The following is an 18,695-nucleotide window of genomic DNA, read 5'->3' as shown; positions in this document are numbered from 1 at the left end:
GAAGCAGTGTATAGCTAGAAGGTGTACATTTAAATTCCCAACCTGCCAACTAAAGCTCACAAATCCAAAAATTTCTGCAAATCCCAAATATTCTAGCACATGAGATAGGAGATCAAACAAGCACATCTTCTTGTCTCTGGCAATAGGAATACAATTAAACCATCTGCTATCCCTTCAAGACACCCAAACTCTGCTGTTTGAGGCAGTCAGCTCCATCTGCCTAATGGAAACCCCCAGATCTGACCCATCACACACTACCCAAGATCTAGATCCCAAGCAGCCTTCCCAACTCAGTTTACAGCATCTACCCACCAACCTCGATCATCCCCAACCAGATTTCCTATTAGACAGGGCAGACTAACCTTCTGATCAGCATCTGAGAGTGTCTTTGGCTCCCCATCAATGAAGATTGGAGTCAAGTCTGTTCCATCTGCTTCAATGGCTGTCGCTGGGTCCTCACACAGTAGACATTTCCATTCCTGGCTACAGAGCAAATTGAGATGGATATGTAGAAGTGCATGCTCTGTCCTGTCGTGTAACACTCCTCCAACACAACCTTCTCTGAAAGCCAAGGAGAAAACCTACCCAACACAGACTAACCTATGAACAAGTGGCAATGGAACTGTGATATTTGTTATGGTTTTATTTCCTTTAGCTGGTTAGCTGTAGACCTGCTGAGTCAAGTAATCAGAACGGTCTGTTGAGAGGGTTACTATCTACAAAGATCAGAAAGACCTTCAGTGATGTATTCAGGTCTTCATTAAATGTACGTCCTGAACGCAACAAGTAATGTAACAGGAATGTCAACTGATATTTTCCATTACATGAACTCAATTTGTAAGCATTCAAGTGTGTGGTATTTCTCTAAATGGGGCGTGTTTCAATGCTGTCAAACAATGTTTATTCTGAAAGAAATCAAGCCGCCCCGAGGCTTCGGCGAATGGGGCGGCATTGAAATGTTTTAATAAATAAAATAAATAAATAAACATATTCACATTAAGAATACAGGCCACATGCTACCACTCTCCAGGGTGTAGCTAAGGGGCAGGGTACTTGACTTGTAAGGCACGTTTTAATTCAGAGTCATCAGTGACCCCAGTCCCCCAGTGCCCAGCCTATCAATACTGTTAAAGACATCAGGGGAGAATTATTTCTTCTCATGATGTGCTTGCAATGAACTGTGTGGGTTCCAAACAAAAGTTTGGGAAGCCCATTCACCTGATTTAGGTGATGGGAAAGTGTGATTGTAAACTGTACTGAACATAAAAATGTTTGTGCCACCAAGCAAGAAAAAAGATTTGTGGAACCTTGGCTAAGGGATATAAAAAAGGGAATAGTTTCTGCTTGCAGCCATACAAGGACTTCTCTGGATCTTAAGTAAGTCTTGTTACTTTGGCCACCACCACTCCTGGCCCCAACCTGCAACTGTATATTCCTGTCCAGAACTGGTGCGAGTAATGTAAAATGCAGGAGACAAAAGCAAGAAAGTGGGGAATACATACCCAGGGATTTCCTGGAGTGCAGGCAGGTGACAGTCGAGGTGGTAGCACTTTTTACAGTCATCACACATGACCACAGCACCAGCTTTCAGGCAGATCCTGCAGCAAGCAGCTTCTTCCCCATTGGCAGTGCCATCATGGCTGTGAACAGACTGCATTTCCATAGCAGAGCTGGTACTGCCACTTGGAGAAATGAGCCTGGGAGCTGCGGAACCTTCTGGAAGAAGGGCATCCTGGGGCAGGAGAACCGGCTTGGTGTCTTTAGAATCTGCAACAGATGCTGGATGTTCAATAGCTGCCTCCATCTGCTCCTCCTGAAGGAAGGATGAACAGGGAAGCATCAGAGTGAATGCAAAACTGGAAAATGGGAGGAGAAAGAAGTAAAGTAGCAGAAGCAACAGGTAAGCTAAGCTTCATCCTTGGGATTGCAGAGGTGCAAGAGGCAGAACTGGCTTATTCATACACATGTATACTTTTATATACTGCTAGCACAGTGTTAGCATAAAACATATATGGTATAGTTTATATATTGTGAAGGCCCACAAATAAATCTCTGCAGAAGTGTGGCACCAGTAGGCTGCCTTAATATAACAGTATGTCAAGCTGGAACACACATAGCTGGAAAAATTACACAAATTTAGGCTGGTACCCTAACAAGGAGATTTGCCAATCTAGTAAGTAAGAGAAAACAATACAAATAACACAGTAAAAGCACAGAAAACAGCTGTGGAATAAAAAGACAATAGTACTTCTTCATTATTGGCTTCAATAGCTAGGACTGACAGGAAATGTAGGCCAAAATATCAGCAAGGCAAGTTGTCTACCCCTGCTCAGTATTCCTTGGCATATTACCAGCTACAGCTGGAGAGCAGTGAGGAAGGTGGGGAAAAATTGCTCCAGCAGGAAGAGTAGTGACTTAAATTTCCCAAGGAAGACTTCAATCCCTAGGTTAGGCACTGCCTGATTAGACAGACCACTGACTTGATATTGTGCACGATCCGCTTCTCCTTGTACAGAACAGAATAAGCAATTCCCTGGACCTCAATTCTAAATAAGTGACCAGAACTTCTGAAAGCAGCTAGGAGCCCGCATCTCCACCCAAATCTAGGCAAATCCCAAAAAAGCAATCCTGACCTTTACTGCAGCACCTGCAGTTGGTAGTCCAGGTTGTTGAGTGGCAGCAGCCTGCTGCCCACCTTGCTCAATCACAATGAGATTGTAATCTTCACGGGAGCTGCCTGGAAATACTTTGAAGACAGGTGGCTGGTTATCCGATGTCAGGTCCACATCTAGCCGCTCCAGACTGACACGGGGCACTTTTCGCACAAGACCAGTTTCTCCATCTTGGCCACGGGGCCTGAGGTATATATACAGAGAGACAGCATTAAGTAAAAAGCCAGAATTGCTACTACATCAGGCACTGGAAATTGTGGGCCTCCCCTGGAGTGCAGAAAATAAATTTCAAGTTATTAAGTTCCTAGTCCTTACAGATACAAGTTCAAAGTAGAAAGCCATGTCTGCTTTTAAAGCTCAGAAATCACAGATGGATCTTGAAGTTTGCAGTGCCTGGTGACAGAGATTCTCCTACAAATACTGCCCAGTAACACAACTAAATTCTATTCTGTTGTAAGCCGGCCCGAGACTTCGGCAAATGGGGCAGCATAAAAATGTTTTAATTAATTAATATTCTCCCACTCCATTTAACTGCTAATGTAACTGAGGTTGAGTACATGCATAGATCAGCCGCTCAGTCCAGCAATTTTATTTGAAAGTATGCTTTCTCATGACTAGACAAAGAGCACCCAGGCCATATGACTGCTAGCTTTCCTGCAGAATTTTGCTTTTGAATGCAATGCAAATTAGTGCAATGATACTTTCATTTCTAATCCCAGTCCACCAACACTTCAATTTTTAATACCTGTTACCTCTTAAAAACAAGATATCTACTGGTTCCATTTTAACACTAAAATGAAGTTATTTAGACCTTATCTCAAGGGCTTTCTTTCCTGCAAGAGGACTTGTGCTTTAGGCCAGGAAAATTTTCTCAGTTTAGTTCCATAACACAGTCTGTTAATCTCAATGACCATTTATTCCACCTACTGCTAAAGGTAATATTTCCATATTTTAGATAAGTCAACCCATTTTTCTGTATAAGGAATTCAAAGCAATTAGAAATTCTAACTAGAATTTTGCAGTGGCAAGGTTTTAATTTAAAGGGATTAGGAAGAATAAACATGTCTGCAGTCATCCAGGACTTCGTCCAGTCATGTATTTTCATCGATGTAGATGGCTTGCATTTTTGGTCACTGGCATTCTCCATACTGAGCTGGGTACAACCAGACTTTGGAGCAAGAGAAGTGCCTCCAAGGTACACAATAACCCTACAATTGAGGAAATACCATTCTTAGTCTCAAATCCAGCCTAAAAGACCGAGTCCTCAAAACCTGCCCTGAGCTCTAATGCTGACTATGTCCAAAGCACACTCTCCTCTAGAGCACACACATTCATACCATACACTAGAGGGCACAGGTGCAGTGTAAGAAACATGAGAGTTCACAAACCACAGCAGCAAGCTACACAGATTTACCATAGAATACCAAGCCCCTTAAAAGACAACACAGTATTCAAACGGACTAAACCTTACCTCTTGATTCCAGATACTTCACCAGAGTATGATCCTTCTGTTATAGCAAAAGGAAATAAGTGTCAAGAACATGACTGCTACCCTCACCAGCCTCCAACAAAAATTCTTTTTCCACCTCTCTAATCATGAACAAGCAAAAGTGCCACCTAACAACACAGTTTACCTGGCCTCACTCTTCCAGTGGAAACCCATGCTTTCTTTTCATGTTCCTTACCTACACCAAAGCCATCGCCAATGTCCATCGGCTGTAAGAAAACAGAGCCAAAGGTAAGTAAGAGACCTATACAAGGGTCTTCCTCACCACTGTCTGCCAAAATATATTTAGTTGTTATCGGTCCTGTACAAAGCAGTGGCCCTGACTGCAGGTTTCTAGCTTAATATATCTCCCATTGAGCACTGGCTTCTGTCAGCTGTAACCAATGCCCTACAAGGCACCTCATGCATCTAGACCCTTCCTGAGTTCTGCTCACCTGTCCAGCAGAAGAAGCACTGGCATCATTGATATAGCAGTCAGGGATGGCCTGCCGCTGGCTGTTGGAAGGCAGCACAGGCTGAAGCAGAGCTCCCTTATTCATTATGCTTGTCTGCAGAGACATCTGTTGGACACCCTACATGGAAAAGTTGACCAGGAAGCCTGTAACTGCCCTGTTAGCATCTCCACCACTATGCCAGGCACTCCCAAGAACACAGATGAACTGACCAGCTGAGGCTGCTGGTTCAACAGAGCCAGGCAGTCAAGGGAAAGACATTTGTACAAACAGCCAGTACCTGAGAAGGAGGAACAGAACCCTGCCTGACTGCCACTCCTCCAGATGCAGCATTGGCCCGTTGTTGAGGGGTCTGGGCATTGGGGGTCACTGGCAAACCACTCCGTTCCGAAACTATCTGACCTAAAAGGAAGGAGGGGGGAAAATTGCAGGTTTCTACTCTCAAAGCTGGAGTTTACTGGTCTCAAAAATGCAAGAATTGCCATGCTGGGATAAGGGCAGAATTTTAGTACAGGGTTTGGACAGCTGTCACATCTAATTTTGAGGAGCTTGTCTCTTGACATACAAAAGTATTTGCAAGAGAATCAGTTTCAGGTGACTGAGGTCCATTCTCAATACCCACACACTTCCTTTTCAAGTCAATATTAATATGGGACCATCAGTGGACACCATGGAGTTAATTCATGGGGAGGATTAGATGAACTGCAAAGTTCCAAGCTGTAAACTCAGAAGTCCTCATTCAAGAGTATTTCACGAAATATGCACATAAAATTGACTGACTGAATGTTACACAAATTGCATGTCTCGGAACTCAATTCTGGAGACAGGAAAACTAACGTGTGTTGCTTGCAGGCCCTCCCTACTCCCACCCTTCAAATACTGTTATCTAACTTTTACTTCCCCATTTTTCTTCCAATGAAGGTTCCAGGTGGCTTCCTATCCAAGCACCAACTACACCCACACCTGATTCACCAACAAGTTTATGGAACCATGTACCTTCAAAAAAAAAGCATTAAGGGGTTGAATGCCAAATCAGATTGGCTAAACACTCACTAATGTCCACCCTGGTACTGTATCACTATATGTGTGATCCCTCACCAAGTACCAACAGCACATCCACAACTGTGAGCCCAAATCAAGGCCTCCAATTCTTTTCCCAAAAGCTTGTGCGCTTTGAATGGAAACCATTCCACTTCACTCTCTCTCTTACCAAATGTTTCTGCACTCTTGATCCAGGTATTTAAGTCCCACTGGAATTTCATGTCTCCATGGGGCTCCACAGGATCTACAATCATTTTCAAAGCCCTGTGCAGCTGGAAGTATATCTGGGACAGAAAAGGGAGGGGCAGTAGAGAGCTCAATACACCATGAATCAGTTCAGAGCTCCATTTTCATCAGTACGACACATTTAGCTGCCCAGTCAGTTCTCTTCTGCATGAATTTTGGACACTTGGAATAGAATGAGGAATGCTGACTGGTTTTCCAAAGCTGCAAGAATTTTAAGTAAAAGAACACAGAACCATGCCAAGTTTCCAATGCTTTATCTCAAGTGAATATAGTCTGCTACCTTTCAGTGACCAAAAGAGGAAAGATGTGACACTGTCTCACAAACATTAGAACCAGCTGATTTAACACTGGTTCTGAATATAGATCACATTTTAGCAAATACTGAAAGCTAAAGACCACCAAGTAACTTGACAGACTCTTTCAAGACAACAGTGCTTACCAGTTTCTTTGAAAGCAGCAATGCAGTATTATTGTCACTCTCCAGGGCCCAGTTGGCAAAACGTAGGATATGCTCCTGGTGGCGCTGAAGCTTTGTCATCGCCCAGTGCTGCCTTTCCAGCTTCTCTTGCTGTCCTTCAGTAACTTTCTGCAAAGGAGAAAACCCAAATACACTTAACCTCCTATATTATTGGCTCCGTGTAACATTTACATGGAGCTGCCTTCAAATGGTTCAGAAGCTTATGCAAAATGCTGCAGCCAGAGCAATAGCAATGACGAGGTCTGAACGTACACTACCAATTCTGGCCTACTTGCACTGGCTATCTGCGTTTTCAAGCCAGATTCAAGGTGCTGGATTTAACTTACGAACCTATGAAAGAGTTTATCCTTGATCAGGTTGCAGAGTGTTTCCTGCTAGAGACACTCAAATAACCCCTTCCCTTCATCTCAACTCCTACCTATTATCTTCCATGTATAGTCATAGCCTAAGCTCCCATTCCAGTCTTTACCTGTGCGTCATTGACCAGTACTCTGGCTCTCTTATTGAGCTCCTTCATGATTTGTAGGATTGACATCTTCACATCCACCTGCACACGCTTCTGCACATCTGCCACCTGCCGGATCCTACAGAGGGAGTAGCATTTGCTTTTGTTAGTCAAGCTGCAAAAAGCAGTTCACACGTAAACTACTGCCAGAGACAACAGCAATGCACCAACATTGCCCATCCCACCAATATGGGAAGCAAGCCTCCTTAATGAAGTGAGGGCAGTGGTTATAAAAGAGGAGTCTGTGCCTCCTGAAATCATTGGGTCAGTTAGTAGGTCAGGAAACAAAGAGATTAGACTTTAGTTGAGAGTATACAACACTCAATTTTTCTCTTTCTTCAAAGAGCTCTGATCATAATGTGGGTTTCCTCCGTTTTACCCTCACAAGCACACTGCAAGATGGACACGGCTGCAATGACTACTAGCCACCCAACCCCCAGCAAACTTCATGAACTAGTGGAATATTATATCCATTGAAACACATCACACAGCCATCCATGGGTTAATCTGCAGAAGCAGAGAAAGCCAGCCACCAAGTCACTGACTAGTCTATCCTCTCACTTCCAGTTTATCAGTATGAGAAAGGACTGTGGGCCTGAGCATTACATAGCTGCCATCCTTCAGGAGGAGCTAATGCTGAACAGCTTCCATCACTCAGAGCTTCACGAATCCCAGACAGCCAGGACATTCTGTACAATTCTGTTACCTTTTTAGTTTGTACAACCCTTTGAAGAGCCTATGTATCAAAGCCATATGTGCAAGAATGAACATGTCCCCAAGGATCAGGCCTTCTGAGCAACAGGCACTTACGAGGTACGCACTTCCTTGGTTGACTTCTGAAGATTGGCATTTTTATCTCCCAGGCGCTTGACCAATGAGGCCAGCATCTTGCGTTGATTCTTAACTGCATCTTCCAAGAATTGGTACCTGTGCAGAAAAGATAATTTCAGACATCTGGTGCTAGCAGTTTAAGGGCTGTGCTACACGTCTAGTCTGTGCTACACATGTCTGTGCCACTAGTCTAAACAGTAAGCTTAAAAGAATGCTAATATTTGTTTTGAAACAATGCATAGTATCAGCAAAGTCTGATTTCAAGAGGGGTAGATAAATATAGGGTAGGAAAGGGAAAATGTAGCTGGGTCTGACCACAGTAAATAAAGATATTTCCTAGATCAACAGAGATCTCATGTTGTACCTCTTACATTACATAAAACCTTTTCCTTTACCATCTCCTTTGCCCAACTTAGCAGGAAATGGAGGCAGGGAGGAAACAAGCTTAGGAAATCTGTTTATGGTAGCAGTAGCCCAATGCTGTACCCATTTTAGTTCTCAGTTCAGTACACTCAATGGAACTTATCCATTTGGGCATGGAAATGTAGTCTAAAAGCTAGATAACCGACTGTGTAGGATAATGAACTCCACAGTTAGCCTATGCAAACAGCATGTGGCTTCATTTACAACTCCCAGCATCATCTCTGGTGAGGGATCATGGGAGTTGTGGACTCCACATGTTTTGGTCTATGAATTGCTCACTCTTTCTTTAGAGAAGCAAACGGATTTTCATACACCCAGCTGGAATGCTTACTGATGATCCTTGTGCGCATTAAGCTGACAGTCCCGGCAGGTCAAGGTATCACACGTGTCACAGAACAGCACCAGTGGCTCATGCTTGTGGACAGAGCAATAAACCGTCTTCTCTCTCTCCTGTGACTTAGAGGAGCCTAGAATGAAACAAAAGCAAGTGTGACTTTTGCAAGGTGGTTCCACTCACAAAACCAGTGCAAGTAGAAGAGCAGAAATCCCCTGCCTGTATGAAAATATTAGTACTTTTAAGTGCATGCAAGAGTGGTAGGTTTCAAGGAGAAGGTCCACAACTGTTTGCTCAGATATGCTGGCAGTTCAACAACCTTTTGAACTACACAGAATAATTCCAATTTCTCACACATCATATTGTCCCCCAAACCAGAATAATAGCACTCCCTGCACACAACTATTGCACACTTCAATAAGGCTTATGGTTTCCAACAGACAGCTCAATGACCAGGAAAACCTGCCCTTAGCCCTATGTGGCCACCTACCTGTGGACCGGACAGTGTGGTCCTTAGTGTACTTCACTCTCTGATGAGCCTCCACACAAGTCTCACACAAGGGCTCTTGGCATTCAACACAGAAGCTGGTGGCTGGGGCATTATCTTCACAGCTGGTACAACACTGAGGTTAAAAGGTGAAAGGTTAGCCAAGAACAGGTTTTCATCCCTCGTCCGAGAGAGCCAAAACACTTACAAAAATCAAGCAAAAAATCTGGAAGAGGCGGCTTCTGAAGAGGGATATTACCTGGTTGGCATCTCTAGCATCTCCAAGTGCCTCTGTACCACCATCCCTCAGGAAGTAGTTCTCCACTATGTCCTTTAAGTAACACTGGTGTTTGCACACTGGGCAATCAACCACTGTAAAGAGAATAGAGGAAGCATAAGGAAAAAAATCTGTAGAAACTCAGAGCAAAAGCTACCTCTTCCATCAGCTCTAGGTTGATAGCTATGTTTGTCTGGCCTTCTCAGGACAGGACAGACTTGAAGATGTTGAGGGCTACTACATAAGCCAATGCATCTGCCTTGCCCAGTCAGCTGCCACCAACCTAACCTGAATAACGACTCATCCAAGCCCTGTACCTGGTGACGCTTTTTTTAGTTTCTCCCCACCATTTCACAAAGGTAGATGCAAGACCCACCAAATTCAATGGTACTTACTCCTAGATAAAGATCTATAATAGTGGAGCCTAAGTTACCACAGAAGCCCAGGCTCCATTCCTCCAGTGATTATCATTATCAAATTGCTTGTACTGAATTAAATGTTAGAGCACACCCTGAACATTAAAGATAGTTAGAGCATTTTTAATTTATATCTTATTTTTAATTAACTGAAATCTGCTTTAACATATTTCCTCTAGATTTGCAGACTGAAACATAGTGTCAGAAAAAGCACTTTGAAACAATGGCCCCAGGCCAAGCATTACATCATTCCTCCACTGAGATAGCAGAGCTTACATCTGCATGGAGCTTCCTTTCTTCTTTTAGCTCTTTTTGTGCATTTGTCCTATATATGTGCTAAATTAGATTCATAAATGGCTGAATAAAAATGTACAAGGATCTGTAGCACAGTAACGACCAATTAATTTATTGTAAACAGAGCAGTAGACAGTATTATTTTCTCAAGAAAACACAGCACAGGTTCCTAGCCAGTAGTGCATATGAGCACAGCAAGATGATGCTCTTTTGGGTACCTCTGTGTGCCAAAAGCTCAAGAGTCCAAGTAGCTAGTGCAGGCCTGAATATAGTTGTTGTTAATTGTGTTCACATTATATAAGCCAGTCCTAAAACCATGCTATGACAAAGCCAGATGGGGCTATACAATTTTCAGTTACCACTGCTGGAGAATCCTCTTCCATTTCCTTCTACACCCAGCCTCTCTCACTAAAACTTTGGTAGTTTCATTATAGCAAAATTATTGTATGCACCAAACACCCCACACCTTGCATAACATAAAAATGCACAAAAAAACACTCCAGGTAACTGAAGAAAGCTACTCAAAATTTTTAAGTAATTTTTCCCCGAGTGTGTAAAACAGGGGTCGGCAACCCGCAGCTCCAGAGCCGCACATGGCTCTTGAATCCCTCTGCTGAGGCTCCATTGCTCAAAACACGCGCAGGCACAGCCACTGATCTGCTTTACCGCTACAGGAATGCTCGAGCTAGCTAGTTAAGTAAATCAGCTACATTCCTCTTCTATTGTGCAGGGAAAGAGTGGAACAAGCTTCCTGCAGGCTCTCATGTTACTCAAACCCTGTTGAAAGGATTCTCTTTGTTCCAATGTAATCTCCTTCATCTGAATGTTAAAAGCTGTGCTTGGGACCTGTCACAATTCACAGCACTTGACTGTTGCATCTGCTAATCAGTCACTAAACACACCTGTATCTCTGGGGCTGATCTGCAGACCCAGGCAGATTTACTGAGCTCCCCCCGCCCCGCCCCCCATAGGCCAACCATGGATAAATCAAGAAAAGTTTCTGAAGAAAACCAAACGTTTAATGATACATGGGTAGATTCATTTGCTTTTACTGCTGCCGCACTTATGGGGTTTGCTGTTTAATGCATGCAGCCCTTTAGCACTGACTTTGACTCTGCAGGAAGCTGTTCTCCTATTCAAAATATATGAAAGGAGTCCTACTAGTTTATAATGCAAGATTAAAAATAACAGTTTTTAGTGACTGAACAAGAGCTGCAGCTAAATCATAATGAAGATATACATAGCATTAAGGTAAAAAACGATACATGCAGTGTTACCTTCATTTTAGATGTCAAAAGGGTTTTGCGTCTCCCAGTGTTTTGTGTGGGAAATGGGTCCAAATGGCTCTTTGAGTGTTAAAGGTTGCTGACCCCTGGTGTAAAAGGAGATTTACTCTGTTTGAACTGATGAAACCCTGGTAGTCAGCTTACTAAGTGAATCACCATTGCAGATCACTGTCTTTTGTAGATAGTGTTTATAGCAGCTGAAGGAAGTTGTGAAGCATGTCAATCCTGCCCCCCACCTTCTGCTAAATCTTCTATCTTGTTCTCATTTGGTTAACACAGCAAGGTATAAGCAAACATTAAAGGATAAAAAACCTTAACTCTCCTCTTTATAACCCTACCAGCACCACATACATACACATCATCTTCTCAACATCTTTATTAGCTTGTCCTTGAGCTATTGGAAGAAAAAGAAGCTCCCACATGATTCCTCAGTGAAATTTTAAACTAAGCATGATGCTGGTTTATCTCAGGAGTGAAAAGCATTTCACAAAAGAAAAATCTGTTCACATAAATATATAAAAGAAAATCTTACAAGTGCATTCATAAATGCCAATATAAAATACAGTTCTCCACTGTAAGGCCCTGCTCATTTGCCCATCTATAAGGCTATCATGTTGCAAAAGAGTGCCCGCATAGTGGTGGAACCTCAGTCATAGAACTCCGATTCACATATAGCCACTAAAACACAGATCTTCAAACTCACTCTGAAGACTGAAACCAAGTCTACACATGCAGCAGTATGACATGATAAAACAAGTACATATTATCACTTCTGAATGCTAGCTCTTGCAAATATATCCCCGAGAACCAATAGTTAGCACTGCTGTTTCAAACCTAGTCTTCTTCCTGATCCTCTTGCTATTCAGAGGTTCATAGAATAGTAAAACTGGAAAAGGTTAGAAGGGCATCAGGTCCAACCCCCTGCTCAGTGCAGGATGCCAAGTTAAACCATCCCTCTGAGATAACTCTAAATCAAAATTAATTTATTTTATTCACATACAATCACCTTCCACCAAACGGGCACCCTCTTGATCTGTCGGGACTCTAACTCCTAGCATTAGAACCAGTGTGGTACAGTGGTTAAGAGCACAGGACTGGGACTCTAGTCCCCATTCATCCATACAGCCAACTGGATGACTTTGAGCCAGTCAGACTCTCAATCCAACCTACCTCACAGGGTTGTGGGGATAAGACTGAACAGGAAGAACAGAATTACCTAAGCAGCTTTGAGTTCATTGTAAAAGCAGGATATACATCTAATAAATTTGAATCCCTCTTCCCACTCCTGGTCCATCACTATCATTCTACCACACTGGTTGCATCTTATCATTTCTGTTTGTTATCCCACTAGTCTTAATGTTAAGACCAGTCAGTATTACTCCTTTAGTTTTGTAGACTGCAGGTGGGAAAGGTGCTGAGGCTACTGATCTACAGTTTGCTTTGAACTAGTGTTTCAATGGCAGCTTGCAACATTACTCAATTCTCCATCTTGTATGGAGTCCAGAGGACTCCAGAAAACAACCTAGCAATACAGCATTCTGCTTTCTTATGTAGAATACTCCATAGTCTACTGCAACAGGATAATAATCCCTATCAAGAACGCACTGCTCTTCTTCTCAAGAACACAGCCTAAAATGTTATTTACCTACTTCTGGCTAAGTAGCAAAGAACTGACCATACCTTTCAATTTTGTCTGATTTCTTCCTTTGTTCTGCCTTGCTTTCCAATAGTCTTCCATACTTTTCTTTTATGCTATGCAAAATATGCAGTCCGTGAAAAGTGCTATGGGTAAGAAAGGAAACTGGAGAAAAGGGGAAGTTCAACTCTATACTACAGAAGATTTTTTTTTAAATCAGAGGAACAATTCTATAGCAACTGTTTGTTCTGCTTACACAATCTTCACTCAACAGAGGCCAGTGCACTAAAAAAAGCTCCAAGCTTTTACCTGTACATCAGTAATAAGTCATAACTATATTAATATTTCTTCTAATTTCATTTATGTTAAGGCAAAAATGGAAGTTAAAGGCAAGCCTGGAAGAACTAAAAAGCCTAGCTTTTAATATATTGAAATGTGATGCTCTTTTCTGGACATCTTAAGTTATTTCAATTCTAGTCAAAGATGTGCCTGAAAGGAGGAAATCTTTAAGCTCCTTGTCTTAAATGCACCAAGAGGGAAGGATAAACAGCATTTTTTCCATTAATTGTACACTGTGAATTCAATAAATCAAAAAATTCACAGGAAAAAACCCATAAAGATAAAATACAGTATCACAATTTTCTTACATGACTTTGATAAATACAATGGACATATATGCAACATGTACCTCTATATATTGATATAAGACAACATATACCAATGTTCTTAGAGGTAATTATGCATAGATTTCAGTCCAAATGTCCAGATATTTATCAATTCACAGATTATGCCTAATGATTACCCAATCAAAAACTGAAAGCTTCATTAATTCCTCAACCCCAAGTTGTAATTTTATTATTTTAACTGTCAAAAGGGCATGGAAAATCCATTTAGGTTGACCCTGCAGGGAAGTTCCTATAAGCATTTAGACAGTTGAGAAGTAGATGCACATCAGTAGATCTCCATTACAAGGTTTATCTCTATTATTATAAATCAGAGCTAGAGATGGATTGTCAATTTGCATGTACTCAGTAGGACACAGAAGGAATGAACCATGTTTCTTTTAAGTCAGAGGGCAGAAAAAGAGACTTAATTCTTGTACTTTTGCCCCTAAGGATACCAGTGGACCTTTATCTTCAAGCACTAGTTGAATATTTGGAAATCACTGATGGCCTAATTTTCATACAAATTTGAATCTGAGTACAAACTCTAATTATGGGTATCTCAGACACTCTGATCCAGTATTTATGTGCAAAATGGGAAGGTAAGACATGCCTGAGGTTGAAATGGCCAAGAGTTACATTAGCCACAACTAACTTAAATCCCATTGATCTCAAGCGTAATAGTGAATAGAACAGATAATTTGCTCCCATACTTAGCACAAGCATGTCATGTGTAGGTCATGTATTTAAGTTAAAACCATTACTGCTGAAAGTGATGTAAGCACAAAGAAGGAGAGAAAGGTTCTACTACAAGAATGAAGAAAAATGGAAAGAACCTCAAGAGATTCAAGGCAGACATGGGATTGTCAACACAACTGGGAATCTGGAATAAGGACAAACAAGCACAAGAAGAGTTAGGGCATTTTTGGCTTTCCTCCCTAATGTACAACGTTAACTTCATTGTTCAAAAAAATTGGGGCTTTGCGAATTTTAATTCTAGAAAATGTGTGCTTTCCAATTATCATCTGATAATTGGAAAGCATTAGATTCAAGAGATGCTACCATACTGGTCCAATATTAAGAAACAAACCACTCATGTGCAAACACTGAAGCAGTGTTATTGCTCGTTTAAATAAAAGCAGACTCACTAAGAGGTGTTTAACGTCTTTCTATTGCAATCCTATTCATGTTTTCTCGTGCATAAATCCCACTAAATTCAATAAACTTAGTGATAAATAGAAGGCTGCAGCTTAATGCTTTGCTTTTTTCTAAGGACTACAACCTTGTATACATTTACTGGTCCCATCCCACCAGCTGGGCACATTCCCCATCGAGCAGAATGCAACTTTTACTTCTCTTATCCTTTTCATTAAAAACCGCTGTAGACCTGTGTACGACTCATGTTCTTTTCTGGATCCTTTAGTTCCCTCTGTCTCTCCCCCCCCCCAACACACACACACACACAAACACGGGACTAATAAGGCCCATTTCCTTTCAGGAATCAAGAGCTCAATTGCGGCGCGATCTTCCCCAGAATAGATCGGACTGTACCCTTGCAGGTCAATACGGCGGGAACGTAGGCAAGAGAAGATAAGCGCCCGTAGCCCCCTCCCTCCCTCCCCTCGACCCCAAGCAGCAGGATCCGCTAACATCTCGCGATACTCGATACCCTCGCAGTGCCTCCCTCGTCGGTGGGCCTGTGGCCACGCCTCCCTCGCTGCACCTCGGCCGCCATACAGGCATCTTCCTCCTCCCCCTCCACACGGCCGCCTCCGGCCCCTCCGCTGCGCTCCTACTCTCGCTTCCCGCGCCTGCTGCCGCAAAAGCCAGGGTGGATCCCCGCTCCACTCACCACCTAAGCGAGCCTTCCCGTCACCCCCATTTCCTCCACAGAAAAGACCGTCACCTCCCACCCCGTTTTTCCACAGGTCCCGCCCCCTCCTCCTCCATTTTTTCTGCACTCCCATTTACACGAGCCCCTCCTCGGCGCGATTGCTCCCACCAGGTTCTCCTCGTGTACTACATTTTATACAGACCACTGGACAGTGTTCTTGCTTCCCATTCAGACACATTACGAAGAGTACTATGGAAGTTGGCCGAAGCCAGAGGAGGGACTAGAGAAATACAAAGACAATGAATTCCGCCCCCCCACCCCACCAAGCGTACTGCAAGTCTCCGTGTTTCACACCCTCGGGCAATAAGGCCCTTTTTTTCAAACTCCTACTTCAAGTCCTCCCCCGCCTGTTTCCTCACCTTGACCATCCTTGTTGTTGCCCCCCGAGGCGGGCTCGACTTTGATGCACTCCTTGCAGACGGTGTGGAGGCAAGGCAGGAGGCGCGGGTCCCGCTCAGAGCGCAGCCGCTCACGACACACCCCGCATTTCTCCAGCAGGTCGATGCCTTCCACATTGAGGGAACCGGAGGAGGAGGAGCGCTGCTTTTCCCCAGCGGCGCCGCCTCCCCCGCCGCCCGCTTCCGCTGGAGCAGGGGCCGTCGCCGTCGCAGAGGCCGACATTACTGCCGCCGCCACCACCAGAAAGCTAAGCAGTCGCTAGAGCGCAGGCGCGAGCAGGAACGGGGCCTCGTGGGGTTAGAACCGTTGGCGGCCTCGAAGGGGCGCTTCGCCACCTGCTGGGACCTGCAGCCGCCTCTTCGCCCGCACCGCGAATCGGCTCGGGAAAGACAAGGGATGCAGCGCGCGCAGCCAGCCAACGAACGCACGCATACGGAGAGGCCCGACTGGGTCACAGCTCGCTCGGGCTTCGCCGCCCCCTCCCCCTTAAGCTCCGCCCGCTCGGCCAAGTGAATGACGGGAAATTTAGAGGCGGAGAAAAGGGGAGTGAAGTATTTGGAACCTAACATGCGCCTTTCGGTTGGGTAGGAGGCGGGCCTAAGCCTCCTCCTTTCGTCTTCTTTCGTTATCTTCCAAGACGATTTCGCAGCATGACCGGCATTTAAATTAGCCAACTGGCATTTGTCTAGGATTCTCTTCGGGGAGGAGCCGTTCAAATAAATAAATAAATAAACGGGAGGGGGGAATAGACAAGGCTGTCCAATCAAGCACCGCTAGGCGCCTTAATTCATCCAATCCATTTTCTTTGATGGGAGGGGAGCGCAGGGCAGCGGAGCGGGGGTGCGGAAAGGGAATCAATCAAAGTTCGAAAACCCAAACGTCCAGGTTCCGCCCTCTGCCGCCTGAAGGTCTCGGTGGCCGAAATCTTCCAAAAGATCTGAGACTGAAACCATGGTAACCCTGTATTCAGCGTGGGGAGGTAGAGTGTGGCTTTGGATTGATGGGAAAAGAACCAGTAAGAGCCTCACGTTGCGTGGCTACCTGGATGAGATGAGCCAATCGTTTTCGTCCATTTTTCTCGTAGCTGATCTTTTCTTGTGATCCTCCATGTTGGAGCCCGAAAGGCATTAGGCATTAAATGGCTGAAGCAGAGGCTGTTATAAATTGCACGGGTCAGGATACTCCGAAGTAACACCAGTAGGCGCGTACACGTACCCGTACCCGTAGGCCAGTGGAGTCCGGAGCTCATCCACTAGGATAAGGAGTGATACAGCTGCCCCATGGACAGTAATGCAAAGCTGCTTCATAGAACAGTGAGGTGTGAATCCCGCTACAATTTATTTCTTATCTCACCTCATACTGAAGGTTTGGAGCAACTAACACAAATGCTACCTGAAAAAAAATTGGCATCAATACAGTGTGGCACAGTGTATAGTTCACAGCTACAATCCACCTCTGGGATCCAACGGCATTGCTGGAAAGCTTGTACCACGAGATAGTTATTGGTGCCACGAGATAATGTTTTAAAATTAGTATTAGCATAGCTTTCCTAGGAAATTTTTCATCTCATCTATTGTTTATGTGAATTAAGTTTACATCAGTATGTATGTGCCAGTTCAGACAAAAAAGAAGCATGGAGATAGTTTCACCAGTTCTGCAGTTACAGATCTTTTTTCCCAAGCATATTTACCAAAAGCCATGAACATCTTTCTGAAGGCATGCAAAATGTATCTGTTTTAGTTTAGCAGTTCTTTTGGAGGTACACCTGCAGAGGACAGAAGCATCTGTGTCAAAATTTCTTAACAAGGAGGCATCATAGAATGCCATTGTTTCTACATCTTAACTTTAAACCTGGCTAACTTTCTGGAATGTCAGTAAAATAAAGCCAGTGTGGTATAAGGATTTGAGTAGACTAAGGCTCAAACTATCCTGCTTCTCATTTGTCCAATGCGTAGAGCTGTAATATACAAAAATGTGTGCTGCAATATAATTCTTAGTCTTTAAAGCGTCACAACAAACTTTTTTTTTTTTTTTTTTCAAATAAGCAACAGGTAACAGACTCTGGAAATACAAGAAGGCATGTTTGGGATAGCATGGAAAATAGATAAGAATGCTTGAAGTATTTTGCAAACAAAAGCAAGTCTTGTTTTCCCTGAGATATTCATCCCATTGAAACCTTGAGGAATGGCCATGCTCACTGTGGATGATTTCTACCCCTTGGGAAAAGGAGCTACTTTGTTGATGTTGAAGTAGCTCCATTTCCCAAGTCCCCTTCACTTATTTTTAATGGTGTGATCATCTAAATCCAGCCTGTTTCATTGCCACATTACTCCACCTTACAAGCCTATTGGAAAATTCCACAGCTGGCAGTGGAGATGGCTTTTAAAAGAGGAACACATTGAATTTTGGGCAAAACATAATAGGTTCCTTTGTTTCCTTAAGCACAGATCACCTATGGGGCATCTGGAGTATTTGGATGTTAATATACTGAAGCACAGCAATTAGGAACAACTGATCAGGTTGTGCTATTTCATTCTCCATAGGGGCTCAGTGCTCTTGCTCTGAGTACTCTACTATTAACTATCTGTGAAATATATAAGTTTCCTGCTAAAATATCAGAGCCAAAATGAACAAAAGAGCACATACTTCCCTTTCAGATTTCATACAGCTGGTATGCATTTAATGAAATGGACTGGGGTCCAGCAAAGCTGCTTCTTCCATACAACATGTATTAGTGTTCAAGGTGTCACAAAACTTTCTGTTTGTGCTACAACAGACTAATATAGCTACTCCTCTGGATGCTGTTGGTTGTTGTTACATGGCACCAAGTCTTCTTCAGTTTACAGCAACCATAT

The 18,695-nt window shown here is 43.4% G+C and overlaps 1 protein-coding gene across 10 annotated transcripts in view; it reads right to left on the bottom strand.

Moving 5' to 3' along the window:
* Positions 1-16,318, bottom strand: part of TRIM28 (tripartite motif containing 28) — a 34,189-nt gene extending 17,871 nt beyond the window's left edge. For 3 of the 10 annotated variants that reach the window (XM_044444568.1, XM_044444569.1, XM_044444570.1), the window contains exons 1-15: positions 15,801-16,310; positions 9,236-9,348; positions 8,980-9,112; positions 8,487-8,622; positions 7,712-7,828; positions 6,866-6,980; positions 6,358-6,504; positions 5,842-5,956; positions 4,912-5,033; positions 4,614-4,751; positions 4,358-4,388; positions 4,144-4,180; positions 2,634-2,856; positions 1,503-1,813; positions 363-483 (exon numbers count right to left, since the gene is read on the bottom strand). In XM_044444568.1, coding sequence (XP_044300503.1) covers positions 363-483; positions 1,503-1,813; positions 2,634-2,856; positions 4,144-4,180; positions 4,358-4,388; positions 4,614-4,751; positions 4,912-5,033; positions 5,842-5,956; positions 6,358-6,504; positions 6,866-6,980; positions 7,712-7,828; positions 8,487-8,622; positions 8,980-9,112; positions 9,236-9,348; positions 15,801-16,062 — 2,121 coding nt within the window. In that variant the 5' untranslated portion in view covers positions 16,063-16,310. Of the gene's footprint in view, positions 1-362; positions 484-1,502; positions 1,814-2,633; positions 2,857-4,143; positions 4,181-4,357; positions 4,389-4,613; positions 4,752-4,911; positions 5,034-5,841; positions 5,957-6,357; positions 6,505-6,865; positions 6,981-7,711; positions 7,829-8,486; positions 8,623-8,979; positions 9,113-9,235; positions 9,349-12,929; positions 13,032-15,800 lie in introns of those variants that run through there. The other 7 variants (XM_044444560.1, XM_044444561.1, XM_044444564.1 and 4 more) reach the window with 6 other exon arrangements.
* Between the last annotated feature and the right edge of the window lie 2,377 nt (positions 16,319-18,695).

This window comes from Varanus komodoensis, unplaced genomic scaffold, assembly GCF_004798865.1.
Source record: "Varanus komodoensis strain SLA01 unplaced genomic scaffold, ASM479886v1 scaffold45, whole genome shotgun sequence".
NCBI lineage: Eukaryota > Metazoa > Chordata > Lepidosauria > Squamata > Varanidae > Varanus > Varanus komodoensis.
Note: the sequence above shows the minus strand (reverse complement) of the source record. Positions and strands in the feature narration are given on the sequence as shown.